Below are 16,028 nucleotides of genomic sequence, written 5' to 3' on the forward strand. Positions count from 1 at the left end.
TATTGATTTAAACTGCGTCTTTAAGGTTTTAGAAGTTATTTTCAGACAGTAGAGGATCAGATTGTGACCATATTTACTTCCTGCAGTCTTTTTAGGCTAACATTAATAATTCACAGCCCAGCTTCCGTTTAAAGGGAACCTCCCATCCTCCCCATCTTCGTTGTGCGTCATGCGTCTCCGTGCACCTGTCCAGGACAAAGCCCCACTATCGTCCCTCCACTGAAGCTGCAGCTGCTTCATTGATCTGAACACCTGGGCCGATCAGATGGGACCGGGTCAAATGGCGGGTCGTAGGCCCCGCCCCCAGCGCACAATGATCACTCTGTGGGGCTCCACCTTTGTTGAAGCCTTAAATACTTCCACAGGAACCAAACTATGATAAGCTCCTGCTCGGGTGTCACCCGGCCGCCAACAGGGAGCTGAAGTCGGCCCCGCCTCCTCAGGCAGGTCTGATAAACGCCCGCGGTGGAGCTGGGACTCATTGGGAGGCGAAACCTGAAGGGCTCCTTCACATCCAGTGTGAGTCTGAGTCTTTACGATGACGCGGCGTTTCAGAGGATCCAGTCAGTGACCGAACGGCCTCCGCAGCCAGCGCTCCATCCAACAGGTGAGATCCCTCCACCATCTGCAGCTCTGGGATCAGCTGCTGGTGCAGGTCAGGCTCCAGTTGCAGGAATCTGTGACTCCTTAAATGCAGCCACTCGTTCAAACTGAAATCTAAAGTCTAACATTCAGCTTCATAGTTTCAGCCTTTCTGTCTTTGCCACTGTTCTTTACGTGCTTGTTACAGTGGATCAGTCTCAGGTCAAATGCAGTTGAATGTGCAGTGATTCAATCATGTCGTCACTGCCGCCTTTTGAAGCGATATCCTGCTTTGTGCTGAACTTTGTTCGGTTGATTGATAAATGACTCACGCTGGGATTATTTGCACCAACCTCCTCGTGACCCGTCGCCGCCTCAGCTGGTGATGCGGCGGCTGCGCCTCCCAGTCGTTTTCTCACAGCGTCGCTCCCACTGTGATAATCGTCCTCTGAGGAACTCTCCAAACGCCGCCTTTTGTCCATTTCCACGGTCACAGTCGAGTCGTTCGAGGGGGAAATCGCTGAAATGTTTTACCCCATGTGTCTGAGAACAACAGTCTTTATAAAGTGGAACAATAGAACAGAATGTGATTTTTCATGTTGCACCTTCTAATTATGACAGAATTGAAATCAACAAACCCGCAATCGGACTCCTCCTGCTCCAACCTGCTGACTGGACCGGAACCAAGCTCTGGTTTGACTTTTATTTGTATTTAAGTGGGAATATGTCACGGCTAACATCACCGTTACCTTGTCACCGTCGTTACCTTTTCACCATCGTTACCTTATCATCCCAGACTCTGAGGTGGGGACATGAACTGTTGATAATACGAACGTCGACTGTTTCAGCATCAGATAAAACGAAGCTCCGTTAATGGAACCTGTGACCTTTCGTGATGCTAATGAGTTTCCGGTTCCTAAGTGGAATTCGCTCGGGGCTTGAATGAAATTAATGGGACGTTTGTTTTAGCACAGCAGGATTTTCACAGCAAACGCATGCGTTTGGTGGATTTCTGACAGCGAGGATGTGATGAGGGTTTACTGTGCGTTCTGACACACTCTCTGCCTGCGCCGCAGCCTGTCGTCATGTTTCTGGTCTGGACCTTGGTGCTCTGGGCTCTTCCACATGGTGAGTTCTGGCCCGCTTCCAACCCACACGCGTGTGTTCCATGTCTGAGTGGAGCAGCTCTCTTCCCTGGGTTCTGTGTTTTCAGCACTTTCTGCCAGATCCCTGTTCTGCCTGGAGCCAGAGGCCGCGGACCGAAGCGCAGATCACATGATTGGTGAGAACAAAGCTTGAGTGATGGCTCAATATTCATTAATGAGTCAGTCAGTCATGAGTGTGTTTGAGGACTTGTTTGCTGTTGTTGACTGATGGACACGCGGTGCGTTCAGGGACGCCTCTAATCAGCTCGACCGAACGACGTGCTTGTTCTCCGTCCTGCAGATTGTCTGGGCCGACGCTTCACCTGGCTGCACTCCGTCTTCGACGACTTCCCCTCCGTGATGAGCTTCGCGCTGAGGCTGCGCTGCGAAACGGGGCTTTGTCCACGTGACCTGGAAGATTACGGCTGCGCCTGTCGATACGGAGCGGCTGGAGACGCGGTGGATGATCTGGACGCGTAAGGACCGCGGTGGCGAGATTAGAGTCGTCGTGTATGATGATGATGATGATGATGATGAAGATGATGATGATGATGATGATGAAGAGTCTGGGACGCAGTCGACGTGTCTGGAGTGTCCATCTCCAGCTGCAGAGCTGTAGCATGGTGGCTTTAAACGTCCTCCGGCTCGGACGTGAGGTCAGAACCTCAACGCATCAGAACCTCCTCGTCCTCGCGCTGACTCTGTTCTCTTCCGGCTGCAGCTGCTGTGACGCTCACCGGCGGTGCCACCGGAACGCTGCCCCGTGCAGGCAGCAGCCGCCCGCCCTCAACCTCACGTGTGCGGCGGTGAACAGCAGCTGTGGTGAGAGGAGTTTGACTTGTGAAACGGGTCCATCGCGTGTTTTTTTCACGGCCATCCGCCATCTCCACCCACGCCGCGTCCTCCTCTTTACCGCAGGTGGAGCCGCTGGTCGGTGTGAGCGGACGCTCTGTGGATGTGACCGGGCCGCCGTCGACTGCGTGCGTCAGAGCTTCTACAACTCCACGCTGCGGGGCTTCGCTGGATCGTCCTGCTCGGCCTCGAATCAAACCGACACAGCAGGTGACGGAGACTCGACCCGTTCCTTCCCACGCGCCGCCACTCGGGAACACGTTAATTAGTCACGATAACTGTGCAAACCTTTAAACTCATGTAAATTAGACGCGTTTGTAAACGCGCGGAGCCACGAGCGCCGGGAGAAGGTGAGTCTGTGACGTCAGCGCCCTCGGATGAAACCCTCCGATGACGTCAGCCTCGGCGTCCGAGCGGAGCCGGTCGAGCGGATCTGAGAGGCCGCTGGTTGAGTCACACCTGAGCCTGTCGGCCAATTAAAACGGGCTCTTGACGTTTAATCCCGCAGCCTCGTTGCCCACACGGCGGAAAACAAGTGAGGATGACGCGTCAGGTCCAGATTTAGATGTCGCTCCTCAGCTTCAACGAGGAGTTGAGTTATTGGTGAAAACGGCTTTAGGATCCAGTCTTTCCCAGCTGAAGTGTAATGTTGCTGTAGGTCTATAAAGGCAGGTGTGGTTCAAGTTCACGTGTTCCACACCTCCATCACCTTCCATCAGGTCTCCATCTCTTCCAGCGGCGCGTGCGTGTTCAAAGCTGAGCCGTCTGATGCTGTCGTTCTCCTCCAGATGTTCCTCCAGCTGTGAGCGGCTCTGACAGCTCCCAGATCAACTCGTCCCAGGCTGCAGGTAAAGGCTCGCTGTGCTCACCTTCCCTCCACTCAGCTGGAGCTCAACCCTGAGCTCATCGTGGACCGGACCCGGTGTGTGTGTGTGTGTGTGTGTGTGTGTGTGTGTGTGTGTGTGTGTGTGTGTGTGTGTGTGTGTGTGTGTGTGTGTGTGTCAGCAGAGCTGGACCCACTGACACCCAGCCCAGCACACAACTGGACCGACGCCGGGGGGACGGACGCTGGCACACTGGCACCGACCCAGCTGACGCATGCTGGTACTGTACTGTCTGTACAGTGAACGGGCCCCAGTTACATCATGTACATAGTATGTGGAGCCTCTGGACGTCACGCTGTGAATGATGTAGGTTTATTTCCACAGAGGTGAATGAAGCTGAAGAGGAGGAGCTGCTCCTTCACGTCGTCTCTAAAGGTGAAACACTTTCTCCGTGTTGTTTTGCATCTCCTTCCCGTCGTCCTCGCTGAGACTTTAACTTTTTCTGGCAAACGCGCCTTCTCCAAGCTGCCTGTAATTACATTTGGCTGTAGCCGACCACCCGGCAGCCACAAGTACTCTCCCCGCTGCTCGTCCCCTGCTGCTCGCTGACTCACTTGGCTCAGACGCATCCTGTCGCTGCTTTTACAGATCTGAATGGGACCGTGACAGAGGAAGCACTCGAGCAGGAAGATCTGCGTGAGGATGTGATGACCCCCAGTCCTGCAGCAGCCAGTCTGGGTGAGCCAGTCACGCTCCCTTTGCGTGTTTCACCACATCGGTGTGTGTGTGTCGTCTGATTTGTTGGGAATAAACCTGAAAGCGTCGCGCTGACTCTTAAAAGTCCATAAATAAGGAGATTAATGCTTGAAAGAACACATATTGCAGTTGCGCACGTTGCTTCAGGCTCAGTGTCGACACCAGTAGAACACGACAGGTGTTTCTGCTGATTTTGGATGTTGTCATCAAACTTTTTTTAATATTTACAAATGTGACTGTTGTGCATTTTAAATAATGAAACTTTTTCCACTTCAAATGCATTTTACAAATTTTATTTGACAAAACGAAACAGGGTTTATTTTACATTTATTTCTTTTTCTGTCGTAATTACAGGTTTGGTTGTGAATGAAACACGCTCTTGGTCCGTGGTGACGTCTGAGGAAGGTGATGAACAAAGGTCACGTAATTCACTGAGGCGTTTGTATTTCCTGTTATTAATTTACCTGACGTCTTTGCAGGCTCCATCGTCATGACGACGCGACCTCAGACAGTAAAGCCACGAATCGGTCAAGATGAGAAAACAACCACTTCACACACTACGATTCCCTCAGAATCATCTGAAGACGAGGAGGAGGCTTCAGATGAACAAGGTGAGCAAAATGTAGACAACTAGATCTGACCAACGTGGCCCCTCCCATAACAGCCTAACTCCGCCCACCACCATCACAGCCTGCCGCCATTTTTTTAAAGGACATTAACTCACCTCTGATTGCTTCTCAGGCCAGAATCAACTCACAACTGTAACATCACCTCCAGCAACAACTGCAACCACAGAGGCAACGAGAGGACGCTCGACGCTCAGCACCGTGACATCACCGGCTGCTCAGACGGGTCAGACGTCTGTCACTCACACTGTCCACACGTTTCACCAACTCAGCTTAGGCCTGACCTCAGTTAAAGCTCAACATTTTACAAAGAAGCTTTTTCTAGAGGAGACTTAAAATCAACTGTTTGTGTCTGTCTGTTTGACCCAGAGACTATAATGAGGCCCTCCATCCCAGTCAGAACCACCGCCGCTGCACCTCGGGACCCCACGCCTGCTGCTGTCAGCTCCCTGCAGCCAGGTGACGACACATTTAAATAATTAGCATCCATTAGCATGTGGGTGAGAGGTTTAATTAAACGTGCGCCATCTTGTTACAGAAAGTGACAGAAGTGGCACCATGTTAGTACAGGGCTTATTTTAGCATCGGCCTCAGGGGACTGGAGATAATCTGAAGGGAATGTCCCAGAGGAACCAAAGCGTCTGACAGGACGAGGCAAACGTTGTTAAATGTTGAGCAGCGTTTTAATATCACTCAGCTGAGGCGGCTGCTGTTCCAGTTTACTGGTGGATTTTAGCAACTGCGCTTCTAAAATAGGACGGTGGAGATTTGTCAGATTACTCACTGCTGCCTATACAGTTCAACCAGTCCTGATGAGCCCAGCGTCGTTGACCTCCGTGACCCCACTCATCAGCTGTGACCCCACGCCGTTGCAGGTCAAGAGTCCACTTCAACAGCAGCTCAGCAGACGACACAAGGCAGACGAGTCACCACAGAGACCAGCGCGTCCAGAACCACGGCTGAGGCCGAGTCCCAGGAGGAAACGTCCACAGGAAAACCGACGGACAGCTCACAGGAGAAGGACCCAAACGGTAGCAGCTGATTCCTTTCCTGCTCTTCATTAACGTTCCAGGTTAAATGAAATGAATAAATTAAGCAGCTTCCTCTCAGGGGTTCAGTAAAGTTAATTCTATTTAACAGGGTTAGTGAAATAATCCACAACCTCTTAATGACAGCCAGAAGAAACGGAGGCCCACGACTGACATCAGCAACATTTCCCCAAATAGGACATAATTAAAAGAGCGATGATCACGTTAAGCGTTGAGGAAGTCGAGCCTTTAGGCGTCAGACCCGTTCTCATTATTAGCACAGACCACGGCTCAAAGACAACAACAACGTGTTGACTGATGGAGGAGGAGTGGGGGGAGCGTCCTGTAGCTTCCTCAAAGCCAACGCTGCAGGTTCTGTAGGCTCCAGAACCTGCAGCAGCGTGGGCGCCCGCAGAACCTGCAGCAGCGTGGGCGCCCGCAGAACCTGCAGCAGCGTGGGCGCCCACAGAACTGCAGCAGCGTGGCAGCAACCTGCAGCAGCGTGGGCGCCCGCAGAACCTGCAGCAGCGTGGGCGCCCGCAGAACCTGCAGCAGCGTGGGCGCCCGCAGAACCTGCAGCAGCGTGGGCGCCCGCAGAACCTGCAGCAGCGTGGGCGCCCGCAGAACCTGCAGCAGCGTGGGCGCCCGCAGAACCTGCAGCTAACCCGTGTTCCGCTCCGTTCCAGACGGAGGTGTGGCTCAGAGGCGGTCGCTGCCGTCGTTCGCCTGGTCTCTGCTGGACTCTGTGGGACTGCCGGACGTCCAGCTGCAGCCGGAGAGCGAAGGTAAAACGGCACCGCTCGCTCCGGGCTCAGACGATCAGTGGGCCGGTACTGACCCGTGCTTGCTCCCTGCAGAATGCCGCCGCCCCTTCACGCTGTTCGGCGGCCAGGCCCGGGAGCTGCCGGCGCTGGGGGAGATGCTCCGCTGCCTGACGGGACGGTGTCCGCACGAGTACGAGATGTACGGCTGCTACTGCGGCCAGCACGGCGCCGGGCCGCCTCTGGACCAGCTGGACAGGTGGGTTCTGCCGGCACGGCGGCGGCGCCGACCCGTCCGGACGCTCTGCTCACGGACGCGTCTCCTCCACCAGGTGCTGCTTCTTCCATCACTGCTGCCTGAAGCAGATCGGCTCCATGGGCTGCAGGTCCGACCGGAGGCTCGGCACCAGGGTGACCTGTGAGGATGGGAAACCACGATGTGAGTGAGGACAGAGACACTTCCTGCTTCCGTTTATGTCTTTAACTTTTGAATTCCTTTTACAAAGCTGTTTTATTCAATTAACCTGCAGCTGCCACTAAAAAAATCTCCATAATGTGTTTAGTCATGTAAAGTGTTTTTGTCTCCTCCATCTGTTGTTTTTCTCATTTCTTCACAAGCTGTTAGCATTTAAGTTTTCATAAAGTCTCATGGTTCTTTATCATGAGACCCAGTAGATCATTCTTTTGAGGCCCTGACCTCCACGCTGCGTCTCCTGCTCAGGTCAAGGTGCGACCAGGTGCGACAGGCTGCAGTGTGTGTGTGACAGAACCACTGCCGAGTGCATGGCAGCAGCTCACTTCAACCACAGCCTCCCCACGCAGCACTGCCGTGGACCCGCACCCACCTGCCGCCGGCCCAGCAGGCCTCCCAAACCACAGCTGTCCCCTCAGTCCAGCGAGGAGAGCGAGGATGAAGAGGACGCGTCAGAGGAGCCAGGGCCACACAGCGTCCAGAACAGGTGAGGAGCTCATTCACCAACATCAGAGCAGTAGGTTTGTGTTACAGATTAAAGAGGAGAGAAGTGAGGCCTGTTCACTTTAACAAGGAAAACTGTGTCTGCAGCGATGAAAGCACTGACCTGCAGGATGAGGGGAAGCTCCATCCTTCGGCTGAGACCTTCATCCCAACGACAGTTCCTGCCTCCAGCGAGGAGCTCAAAGCTCCGCCCACATCTGCTGGGATTCACACCTATGACCACCGGCCGAGCGCAGGTCAGAGCCAAGGCCCCAAACCAGCAGAGACACCAGAGCGAACCGAGGAGGAGGAGGGGGGAGAAGAGGAAGAGGAGGAGGAGGGGGGAGAGGAGGAGGAGGAGGAAGAGGAGGACGCAAACTAGATATAAATGTATTGAGTTCAGATTTGAAGACAGAGGTTTTGTAAACATAGATTCTAGGGATTTGGACCGACAGTATTACACATCACAGCATCTCCGTTTTAATAGAAACTCTTTTATTCTCTTCAACATTAATCTTTATGCACGGTTATTATTTAATAGAGGCTTTGTCATAAAGTGCTGAGGCTCTGCTGCCACTGGGGTTCAAGGAAGTTCCTCAGTTAAGTCTGTAAAGCCCTAATACAAAAACAAACAAAAACAGCAACGTTGACTTCAATTTTAACAGCAAAGAGAGCAAAGAAGCTCATAGCATAATTTCATGTCACTCTGGATCTAATGAGACCTAATGAGGCCTTGGGAGTGTGGATGAAAGTGTTGAACCTGCGGCTGCAGCAGAACCTCAGCCAACACAGAGGTGACATCATCTCTTAGCCTGGCACAAAAATACAGCTGCGTCACAAATGGAAAGAACGGCAGCAGAAGCTCATGGTTTCTATTATTTTGTAGAATTCACCAGCTGAAATGCAAAAAGGTCCGTCTTGAAAAGTGAAAGGTTGAACCTGTCTCAGTCGCTCTGTGTCCAGATCTGACGTAAGGCAGTGTCTTGATTTTATGCTTTTAAGACACGACGCTGACGGAATTCACTGGTCAACACGGACGTTTTTACAGTTTCAATGCAGCTGATGACTCGTTTGTACCAAACAACCTGTGCAGACTCGTTTCTGCTCTAGTACCAGACACTGTACAGAAGAATCAAAGTGCAAACAAACATGGTCGCTCTCGGTCCGTTTCCATCTGCTGCTACTGATTCAAACATCAGTCAGCTCCGCCTGTGCAGACGTTGACCTCAGCTTCAGCTCTTCTCTAATGATCTCAGTTAATGAATGATAATTGAAGATGCTCAAAGTCATGAGAATCTGAAGCAGAGTCTTCCTTTGCTGGTCTGGAGCGAGCTCATCTCTTAAAACCTTCTAGAAAAAATAACACTCATGGATAAACTTCAATTCTCTGGATTATGCAAAAATAACTATCTGTACTAGAGACATGATATTAGTTTGTTATATTTGAAATGATGCATTGTACAAAAAAGATCAAGTAAAGTTTGAGACCATTTCTCAATTTAGAACTGCACAATCCCATTGAAACCCTGAACCGTCGATATGGTAAACAATAAAAGTGAAAAACAGAAATCAGCCTTTGTCATCATTATGATAAATGTGATCAACAAGAATAAGTCTCCCAATCTCTAAATCTCACCTAGGCAACGATAGAACTGTTCATGATGCATCAAAGGTACAAAAATATGATCTACTGCTGCAACGACACATTCAAAAGAAGTGAAAAGTTCCAGCCACGTCTACATTTAAAAGGGCTTTAGATGGATTCATTCAGCATGTTTCCCGACCCCAGAGGTCGACAGCGTGAGAAAGGCATCATGCACTTAGTCCATGTTCAACAGCGAAGCAGCTAAAATGATACATCATACAAGTTTGCTTTTGAAGCCAAGACGTTATGCGCGATATCAGTATAATATTTGGGAGGAAAATAGATTTGTCATCTTCAATCATCGGACACTGAAATAGAGACTTTAAGTCATGTGACAGATAATTTTAAAAGTGTTACGTTATAAGCCAAGTCTTACATTTAGAGCTAAACAACATATTGACTAAAGACTCCGTTTCCATCTTGTATTATCCTGCAGTATATGGATTTGTGATCAGCACAGCATCATTGGAGCCGCGCTGTAATCGGACCTCACGGCGGGTTCTTCCACTCGTGTGGAGGAGGTCGGCTTCTCTCCAGGGCTCGATACGATGCGCGAGGCGTCGTGTTTCCACGGTCAAACGCAGAAAAGCCCACAACGAACCTTTTGACAGGAGCACACACAAAGCAGAAGCCTTCAAACTGACCACTGGAGAGAAGCCAACGGCAGAGTCCCAGCACGAGGCTCACCTTCAAACACACAAACCGACTACCGAACATGCAACAACCACCGCAAACGTACTCCACCACACAACAAGTTCACCTCAAACACCTCCGCAACTCTGCATCTCCTTTCACTTCACTTTCACCACCCGATTCTCCTCCCCAGAGGCCACACGTCTGCACCGTCCAGGTGAAGACGGCGGCTGCTGTCTGCAGCGCCTCCACCGGGAAGCTCCGATAACAATCTGTTATTACAAACCACAGCTGCAGCTCTGCCACACGCGAGAGATCCGACTCCAGAAACGAGCCCTGTACCTCTTTGGGAAATAAAATGTGGTCTTGATGATTAAACCTTCCAAAATGTCACTGCTTTGAAGGTATCAGAGCGGCCGATAATGCTCATTAATATTAATACATTCATCAGGGAGGCCTCTGAGCTGCCGCTGCTCTTACTCAGGGATGAGACCCTCCATATGGCCTGCGCACAACCAATAACCTTCAGCCTTTGGAGATAAAAATAGTTTGAAATTTAAAACTCAGCGGGGAGTAACTTCTGGAAGCGTTTCGCCATTTCAGATGCTGAGAGAATATAAGCGTACGAATACAGCTTTTCTACACATCTACTGAATCAAATGGCCGATGCAGCTGGTAATGAACTCACTGTAGCAGTAAAGACACACATTTCCCTCCCTGCAGTGCAACAACGCCCTCATTTACACCTGATGAGACTTATGCTGGTTTCAGTTTCCTAAAATCATCTCGTTTTGGTGATGAAATCTGACACGGCACGAGATGATGCTGGTTTCTGAACACAGTAACACCAGAAAGCACTGCTCCATCCACAGTTACCACGACGACAGGCTGGATAAATACAAAATGCGCTGAAACCCGTTTCAGCACCATTTTACTGCAGCTAAATCTGGATAATGGACATTGTCTACAGTTCTCCAACACACACACAATCACCAACAACGAGCCCATGATTTTAACTCAACTGCTACAAACAAACATCTACTCGACTTTTCTAGCTGCGGTTGGCGTTTAACTGATTTCCCATGAAGACTGTGACGACTGACTGGACCAGAGGAGCTGTTAAAGCCGTGCAGCAGCGAGTCCACCGGCGAACTTGAACATATGGGACACCTGACTGCACTGATGCCTACGGATCAACACCACAACAGGTGAGTAAGAGGAGAAGCTAGTTCTGACACTGCAGCGCTACAGCTAAAGCCAGCTTCACTTAAGCCTGACTCTTAATTAAGACTGGTCTATGTACACTGTAGGAAACCTCAATGGACCAGAAGCCGTCCAGTCATTGTTGATTGACCTGATTCAAGTCAATGAAATTCATTTTTTTTTAAAATCCTGGTGACTGTTTTTTTTTCAGAGACATGAGCACATTTAGTTTTCTATATTGAACTAATTCAGCGTTGGCTGTGTTTTCGGCGTCTCATCTCCCTGCTGCTCCTTTTCAGCGCGTTTCATATCGTATGTTGTGTTTCCGCCGTTTTGCATGGTTGATGCGTGTCTGTTCAGTAGACACACAGATCTGGGAACTTCATCTCGTAGACGGGGACGGACTGGTGCTGGGTGTGTCCTGCCGACATGGAGACCACTCCGGACGGGCTGGGGGGAGGCCTGGACGAGCACCACAGGGACACGTGCATGTAGTCACGATGCTAAAACCACGTCAGCTCCATAGAAATGTATAAAAGCCCGACTTACCGAATGGTAAGTTCAAAGATTTGTGCCAGTCGGTCATGCAACATGTTTGCCTGGGAAATGAAACAGTATATTGAGCTTTAGGTTTGAGGCTTCATTTGACTCCTGCGCTTATTTTAGGGCAGTTCGGTTTGTACCTTGGACTCGCAGTGGGCAGCGAGCTCCTCAAACGGAGCTTTCTGGAACTTCTCCATCACCTGACGCCTCTTCTCCCTCTCCTGCTCCTCCAGGCCGGTGGTGTCTGGAAACAAAGGCACCGAGTTCAATGGTTGTTGGAGACACAGCGGAACATTGGGTTTCAATACAGTTAAAATAAGAGAGAACGAATTCCACGAAATTCAGTTTCAATATTCAGCCTCTCAAGTCACGAGTAAATCTTCATACTGTACTGTCGGCTCTCTACTGGTCAGAAATGTGTGGAGCTCACAGGAACGTGAGCAGAAGCCTAAAGTGAAAGTTGGGCAGCCTCAAACTTTCCGTTTGATCTCACCGATGGCTTTCTTCAAGGTCTCGAACGTGATCTCCTCAGCCAGCTGAGACTGCAGAAAGATCAAAACACAGAGGATCAAATAAAGACTAAAATCCTGGCGTCATCCTGATGCGAACGTGCGCCCGTCTTCCACAGAGACACTCTTAACCTGAGCACTTGACAGGTTAAAACAGGGGTTTCCTTCTCCTCCCTGTGTCTTTGACGCAGTGTCTCAGGGAATCTCTCACTGACCTTGTCTGGAAGGTTGTTGGACACAATGTCCACTTGGAGGGAGATGGTGTCCACAAAACTCTTCCTCCGGGTCAGACGGTCTTCATCTGCAGCGTAACAGACACCGTGAAACACAATGATGTCATGTCATGTCGTTGGTGGAATTTCAGTGGATGTTAATTTAACTGGGACTGAAACTGAAAAGCGCAGCAGCCACTAGTTCTCCTGACGTGCGTCTGAGTCAAAATCATTAGAGTGGGACGTTTTCTTGGATACGGTATAGGTTTTCAGGAGCAACTCCAGCGTGAGGCCTCATTTTGGCAGCGACACATTAAAAAATGACAAGCCACTCCCAACAAGCCAGCGATCAAAGAGACGGGTAAAATGAGGTGTAAAGACAGAAAAAGGAAGGACAACGCAAACACAGGAGCAGTGATGTTGTCTAATTGTTGTTCGCATGAATCGCAGCGACCTTAAATCTGCACTTTGAACAGGTTGGTTCAGCAGCTGGTCGGCTCACGCTAATGAAGAGACTGATCTGAATAGACAAAGGGTGAGAAGCTCAAACACGGAGGGAGAGAGGAAAGAGCTGCGAGGCTGCGTTTCTAGTAAAGTCACACGGATTCATGAGACAAACTGTGAGTGACAACTAAAGTTCCAGCGCAAAGAGGCCGAGAGGCTGAGAGCTGCTGTGTGCGTCAGGTGGATCTCAAAGGGAACTAGAGGAGCGTGGTCTCGTTCAGGACGTACTCACCGTCACAGATCCCAGTGCAACGCCAGCAAAGCAGCAAACAGGAATAAACCATTTGTGTGAACAAACTGTAGAGCTACACAACCTGGAAAGCGCTACGCTGGGGGTGGTCTAAGACTCCGGGCTCTCACATCTATCACGTCACACGAAGCGGTCCTGTCTGAAGCCGTGGGCGTCGCTGCTCCAGCGGCAGCTTCAGGCTTCGTGTGAACCGCATCTGCATTCTGTTTTCAGGAGCACGCTGGGAGCTACAGCGATTAAATCATGATCCAATTGATGTTTGGCTGGGGTTTGTCTACGGGGGTGGGGGTGGGGGGTGACAGCTGCGTCTGCCTGCTCATTAGCATTCTACTCTACACGGTTACCTCTGGACGTCTGCTTGCACCTGTGGATGATTTTCCCTACTGTGTAAAGCACTGAACAGCAGAGAGAAGGGAGAAGAGGCGGGTGAGTCTCACGCCGCTAGCTGTGGGTTCAGCCCAACTAACATCTTAATTCCAAGGTAACTGCAGACGTTGGGCAAAATGGGCCCGGAATCAGGTGATATCCTTGGATTTAAACTTTACTTTCAAGGTTAGATTTAAAAACATGAAAGGAAGCAAATCCCCAGAGAAGTCCTGTTGTTACAGATGGAGTCTTCCTTTAAGTTGCCCAGGAGGGAGGCTACTCTACCTTCACACAACAAAGCTGATTAGACACTGGATGTTTGAAAGAATATTTTCTGTTTGTTGAACAACTCTCCTTAAGCTGTTAATCCTTCAAAGTCTTTCTGGCAAAATCTTCACAGAATCAAAGCGTTCTGGGGCACAGACTTAGAATTGAAGAGGAGAGTATGAAAAAAAGCACACACTCTACATGTTAATCCTTAAATCTGACGCTTTTTGGACACTAAACTCAACCGGTGGATTCCTTGTGCCGACTCGTGCTTCGTGTGGGCGTGGTGGAGCTCACCTGTGACCTGGGGCACGTAGGGGATGGACAGCTTCTCGGCGTTGTATCCCGGCCCTGCCAGACACTCGGCCATGTCTGCGGTCTGGAAGTACAGCTGCTTGTCCTCCTTGTCCAGAGACTCGGGGAGTCTGGAAGACGACGCAGTAAAGGAAACGATGACAACAGCACGTGTGGATGACGTGGTGATGCAAGCGTTTGCTGAGCCCACGTGAACACGTCTGGGTGCTTCAGAGAGAAGTGGTTTCCTACTACAGGGAGGATTAAATGCAGAAATAGATCTTAGCTCTTATCAGGTTTTATCAGCAGATGGCTCATACTCATGTTCACACTAGGGATAAGACACATCCTGGTGCCAAAAGTATGACAGAAAACATAATTATCACAAGACCAAGACTGAAACTTAGAATAGTCCTAACGTGTCGCCTTTAATTTAGCTAAACGCAGTAAACGCAGGTGTGCAGCTTTGTTGAGACCAACATCTATTGTTTTGTTTTTTGACTGACATTTAATAAAGGAAAACAACAGAAACAAGGAAAAGTCTCTACAATCTACAGCCTAATTTTAAAGCCTAAGGAGTCGCAGCTTCATGGCAAACAACAGTTAGAAGCTTTTGATTCATGTTTTGTTACTGACATTCATTCATTAATTGTAATTAATTAAGTGAGGTGAATATTGTGGTTTACGCAGCTCTAATGTCCTGATGTTTGTACTTACGGACACTTGTCTCTGAAGATGTGCTCAGGGAGGAGGTACGGAGCGTCCATGTTCCTCAGCTCGATGACCTGAGCAGAGAACGAGCAGAACACAGAAGGTTTCACGGGCGCTCTGTGCAGACGGTTATGGGCGGTTACGGCATCTGGAGCTGCTGTTGGAGGCACCTTGCTGACGTGCTGACAGAAGGGCGGGTTGGCGATCATCTGGCTCAGGAAGTTGAGGTACGCCGCCACCAGCGCCAGGATGCCGCAGCGGATGAACATGGGCATGTTCTCGTCGTTGCTCAGGGCCATGTCCTGGAGAGAACGCGGCACGTGCTTCAACAGCTCGTCTACGTGTTCATACATGGTTAGTTTCTGTGTTCACACCCAACAACCAAACGGGCTCCAGAGAAGGTTCCACCTGCGTGTTTCTACCTCGGCAAAGCTTCTGTTCTCCAAACCTTTAGTGGCTCTGTCAACTTCAACTTCCACTTGTTTCCAAAAGGGTTCTGGCCCAGTTTTTAAATGTCACCACAAGGTTTGAGGAACAATTACTGGCTTATTGAGAGAATCAGCCAACAAATCCTAACGACGCTGAAGGTCTGAACATATCCTGTATTTCCATTATTACAATGACCAAAGAATCCAGAGCATCGCTGCAGGCGGTTCAGTCAGGCCACGCATCACAGTCGGCCTTTGCTGCTTGATGTTTCACCCTAGGTCGTTACCCTGGCAACGACCTTTTTCCTGAGTGTAAAAGCTGAAATTGCTCTGGGGAAACAGAGGAACCTGACTTTGCCCTGTACAGCAATTACACCTTAAAAACTGTAGCGATCCGGTGAACAAGGAGAAGCGGGTTCCGGTGCACGTGGTGCTGCTGATGTGTACGAGTGCGCAGTTCTCTGTTCACAACGCTGTGACATTTAGAAAAAGACAGGACACACACAAACAGCTGTTGTGTGTGTCAGGGAGTGCGCCCACAGTTTCTTCACACCTCTCACTTGTAGGATGATTTATTAGAGCAGGGTGGGGTCTCCGGTCTGAAGACATTAAGGACGGGCCTGCAGACGGTGACAGCGCAGCTACTAATCGACAAAAGTGATACGACACCTGACATCATAAATATGCCATCATCGCATCAGCGGCTGCAGAGGCTGGAGCGCTGTAAAGAATCCTAATGAGTGTCACAGCTTGTTGCTGAAAGTCACGGCTTTCCAGAACTGAGCCTCAGAAGCCTCCTGCTGCTCACCAACAGGTGAGTTCAGCCAAACCAAAGCTGGAAGGCAGCAGCTCAGACGTGGGTGGAAAACACACGGGTCATTTGGCTCCCTCTGATACTGTGCGTCCTAAACACTGTCTTTGTTACGCGTCTCAG

At 50.1% G+C, this 16,028-nt stretch overlaps 2 protein-coding genes and 1 long non-coding RNA gene across 8 annotated transcripts in view; 1 reads left to right on the forward strand and 2 right to left on the reverse strand.

The window, feature by feature from the left end:
* Positions 1-114: 114 nt before the first annotated feature.
* oc90 (otoconin 90) lies at positions 115-9,098 on the forward strand. Of its 2 annotated transcripts, XM_029131305.3 has the most exons (21): positions 115-607; positions 1,204-1,275; positions 1,659-1,710; positions 1,796-1,864; positions 2,029-2,203; positions 2,449-2,549; positions 2,646-2,789; positions 3,368-3,427; positions 3,588-3,683; positions 3,788-3,838; positions 4,052-4,141; positions 4,514-4,564; positions 4,639-4,770; positions 4,901-5,011; positions 5,155-5,244; positions 5,661-5,816; positions 6,500-6,598; positions 6,671-6,833; positions 6,907-7,013; positions 7,296-7,533; positions 7,638-9,098. In XM_029131305.3, exons 3-21 carry the CDS (start codon positions 1,668-1,670, stop codon positions 7,909-7,911), a joined length of 2,250 nt encoding a protein of 749 aa, XP_028987138.1. In that variant the 5' UTR covers positions 115-607; positions 1,204-1,275; positions 1,659-1,667; the 3' UTR covers positions 7,912-9,098. The 2 variants fall into 2 exon arrangements, with proteins under 2 accessions (XP_028987138.1, XP_028987137.1); XM_029131304.3 differs by having other exon boundaries at positions 1,204-1,710.
* Positions 4,437-7,556, reverse strand: LOC129603280 (uncharacterized). The gene is made up of 3 exons (XR_008693039.1): positions 7,420-7,556; positions 6,306-6,990; positions 4,437-6,204 (listed from the first exon to the last, which is right to left on the reverse strand). It is a non-coding gene; the product is annotated as an uncharacterized LOC129603280 (long non-coding RNA).
* The window catches only part of efr3a (EFR3 homolog A (S. cerevisiae)), a 46,752-nt gene continuing 38,727 nt past the window's right edge, over positions 8,004-16,028 (reverse strand). For all 5 annotated transcript variants that reach the window (XM_029131285.3, XM_055503752.1, XM_029131284.3 and 2 more), the window contains 8 exons: positions 14,837-14,968; positions 14,673-14,740; positions 13,959-14,086; positions 12,278-12,363; positions 12,047-12,095; positions 11,694-11,797; positions 11,560-11,609; positions 8,004-11,472 (listed from right to left, as the gene is read on the reverse strand). In XM_029131285.3, coding sequence (XP_028987118.1) covers positions 11,367-11,472; positions 11,560-11,609; positions 11,694-11,797; positions 12,047-12,095; positions 12,278-12,363; positions 13,959-14,086; positions 14,673-14,740; positions 14,837-14,968 — 723 coding nt within the window. In that variant the 3' untranslated portion in view covers positions 8,004-11,366. The remainder of the gene's footprint in view (positions 11,473-11,559; positions 11,610-11,693; positions 11,798-12,046; positions 12,096-12,277; positions 12,364-13,958; positions 14,087-14,672; positions 14,741-14,836; positions 14,969-16,028) is intronic.

Source organism: Betta splendens, chromosome 17, assembly GCF_900634795.4.
Source record: "Betta splendens chromosome 17, fBetSpl5.4, whole genome shotgun sequence".
Classification (NCBI taxonomy): domain Eukaryota; kingdom Metazoa; phylum Chordata; class Actinopteri; order Anabantiformes; family Osphronemidae; genus Betta; species Betta splendens.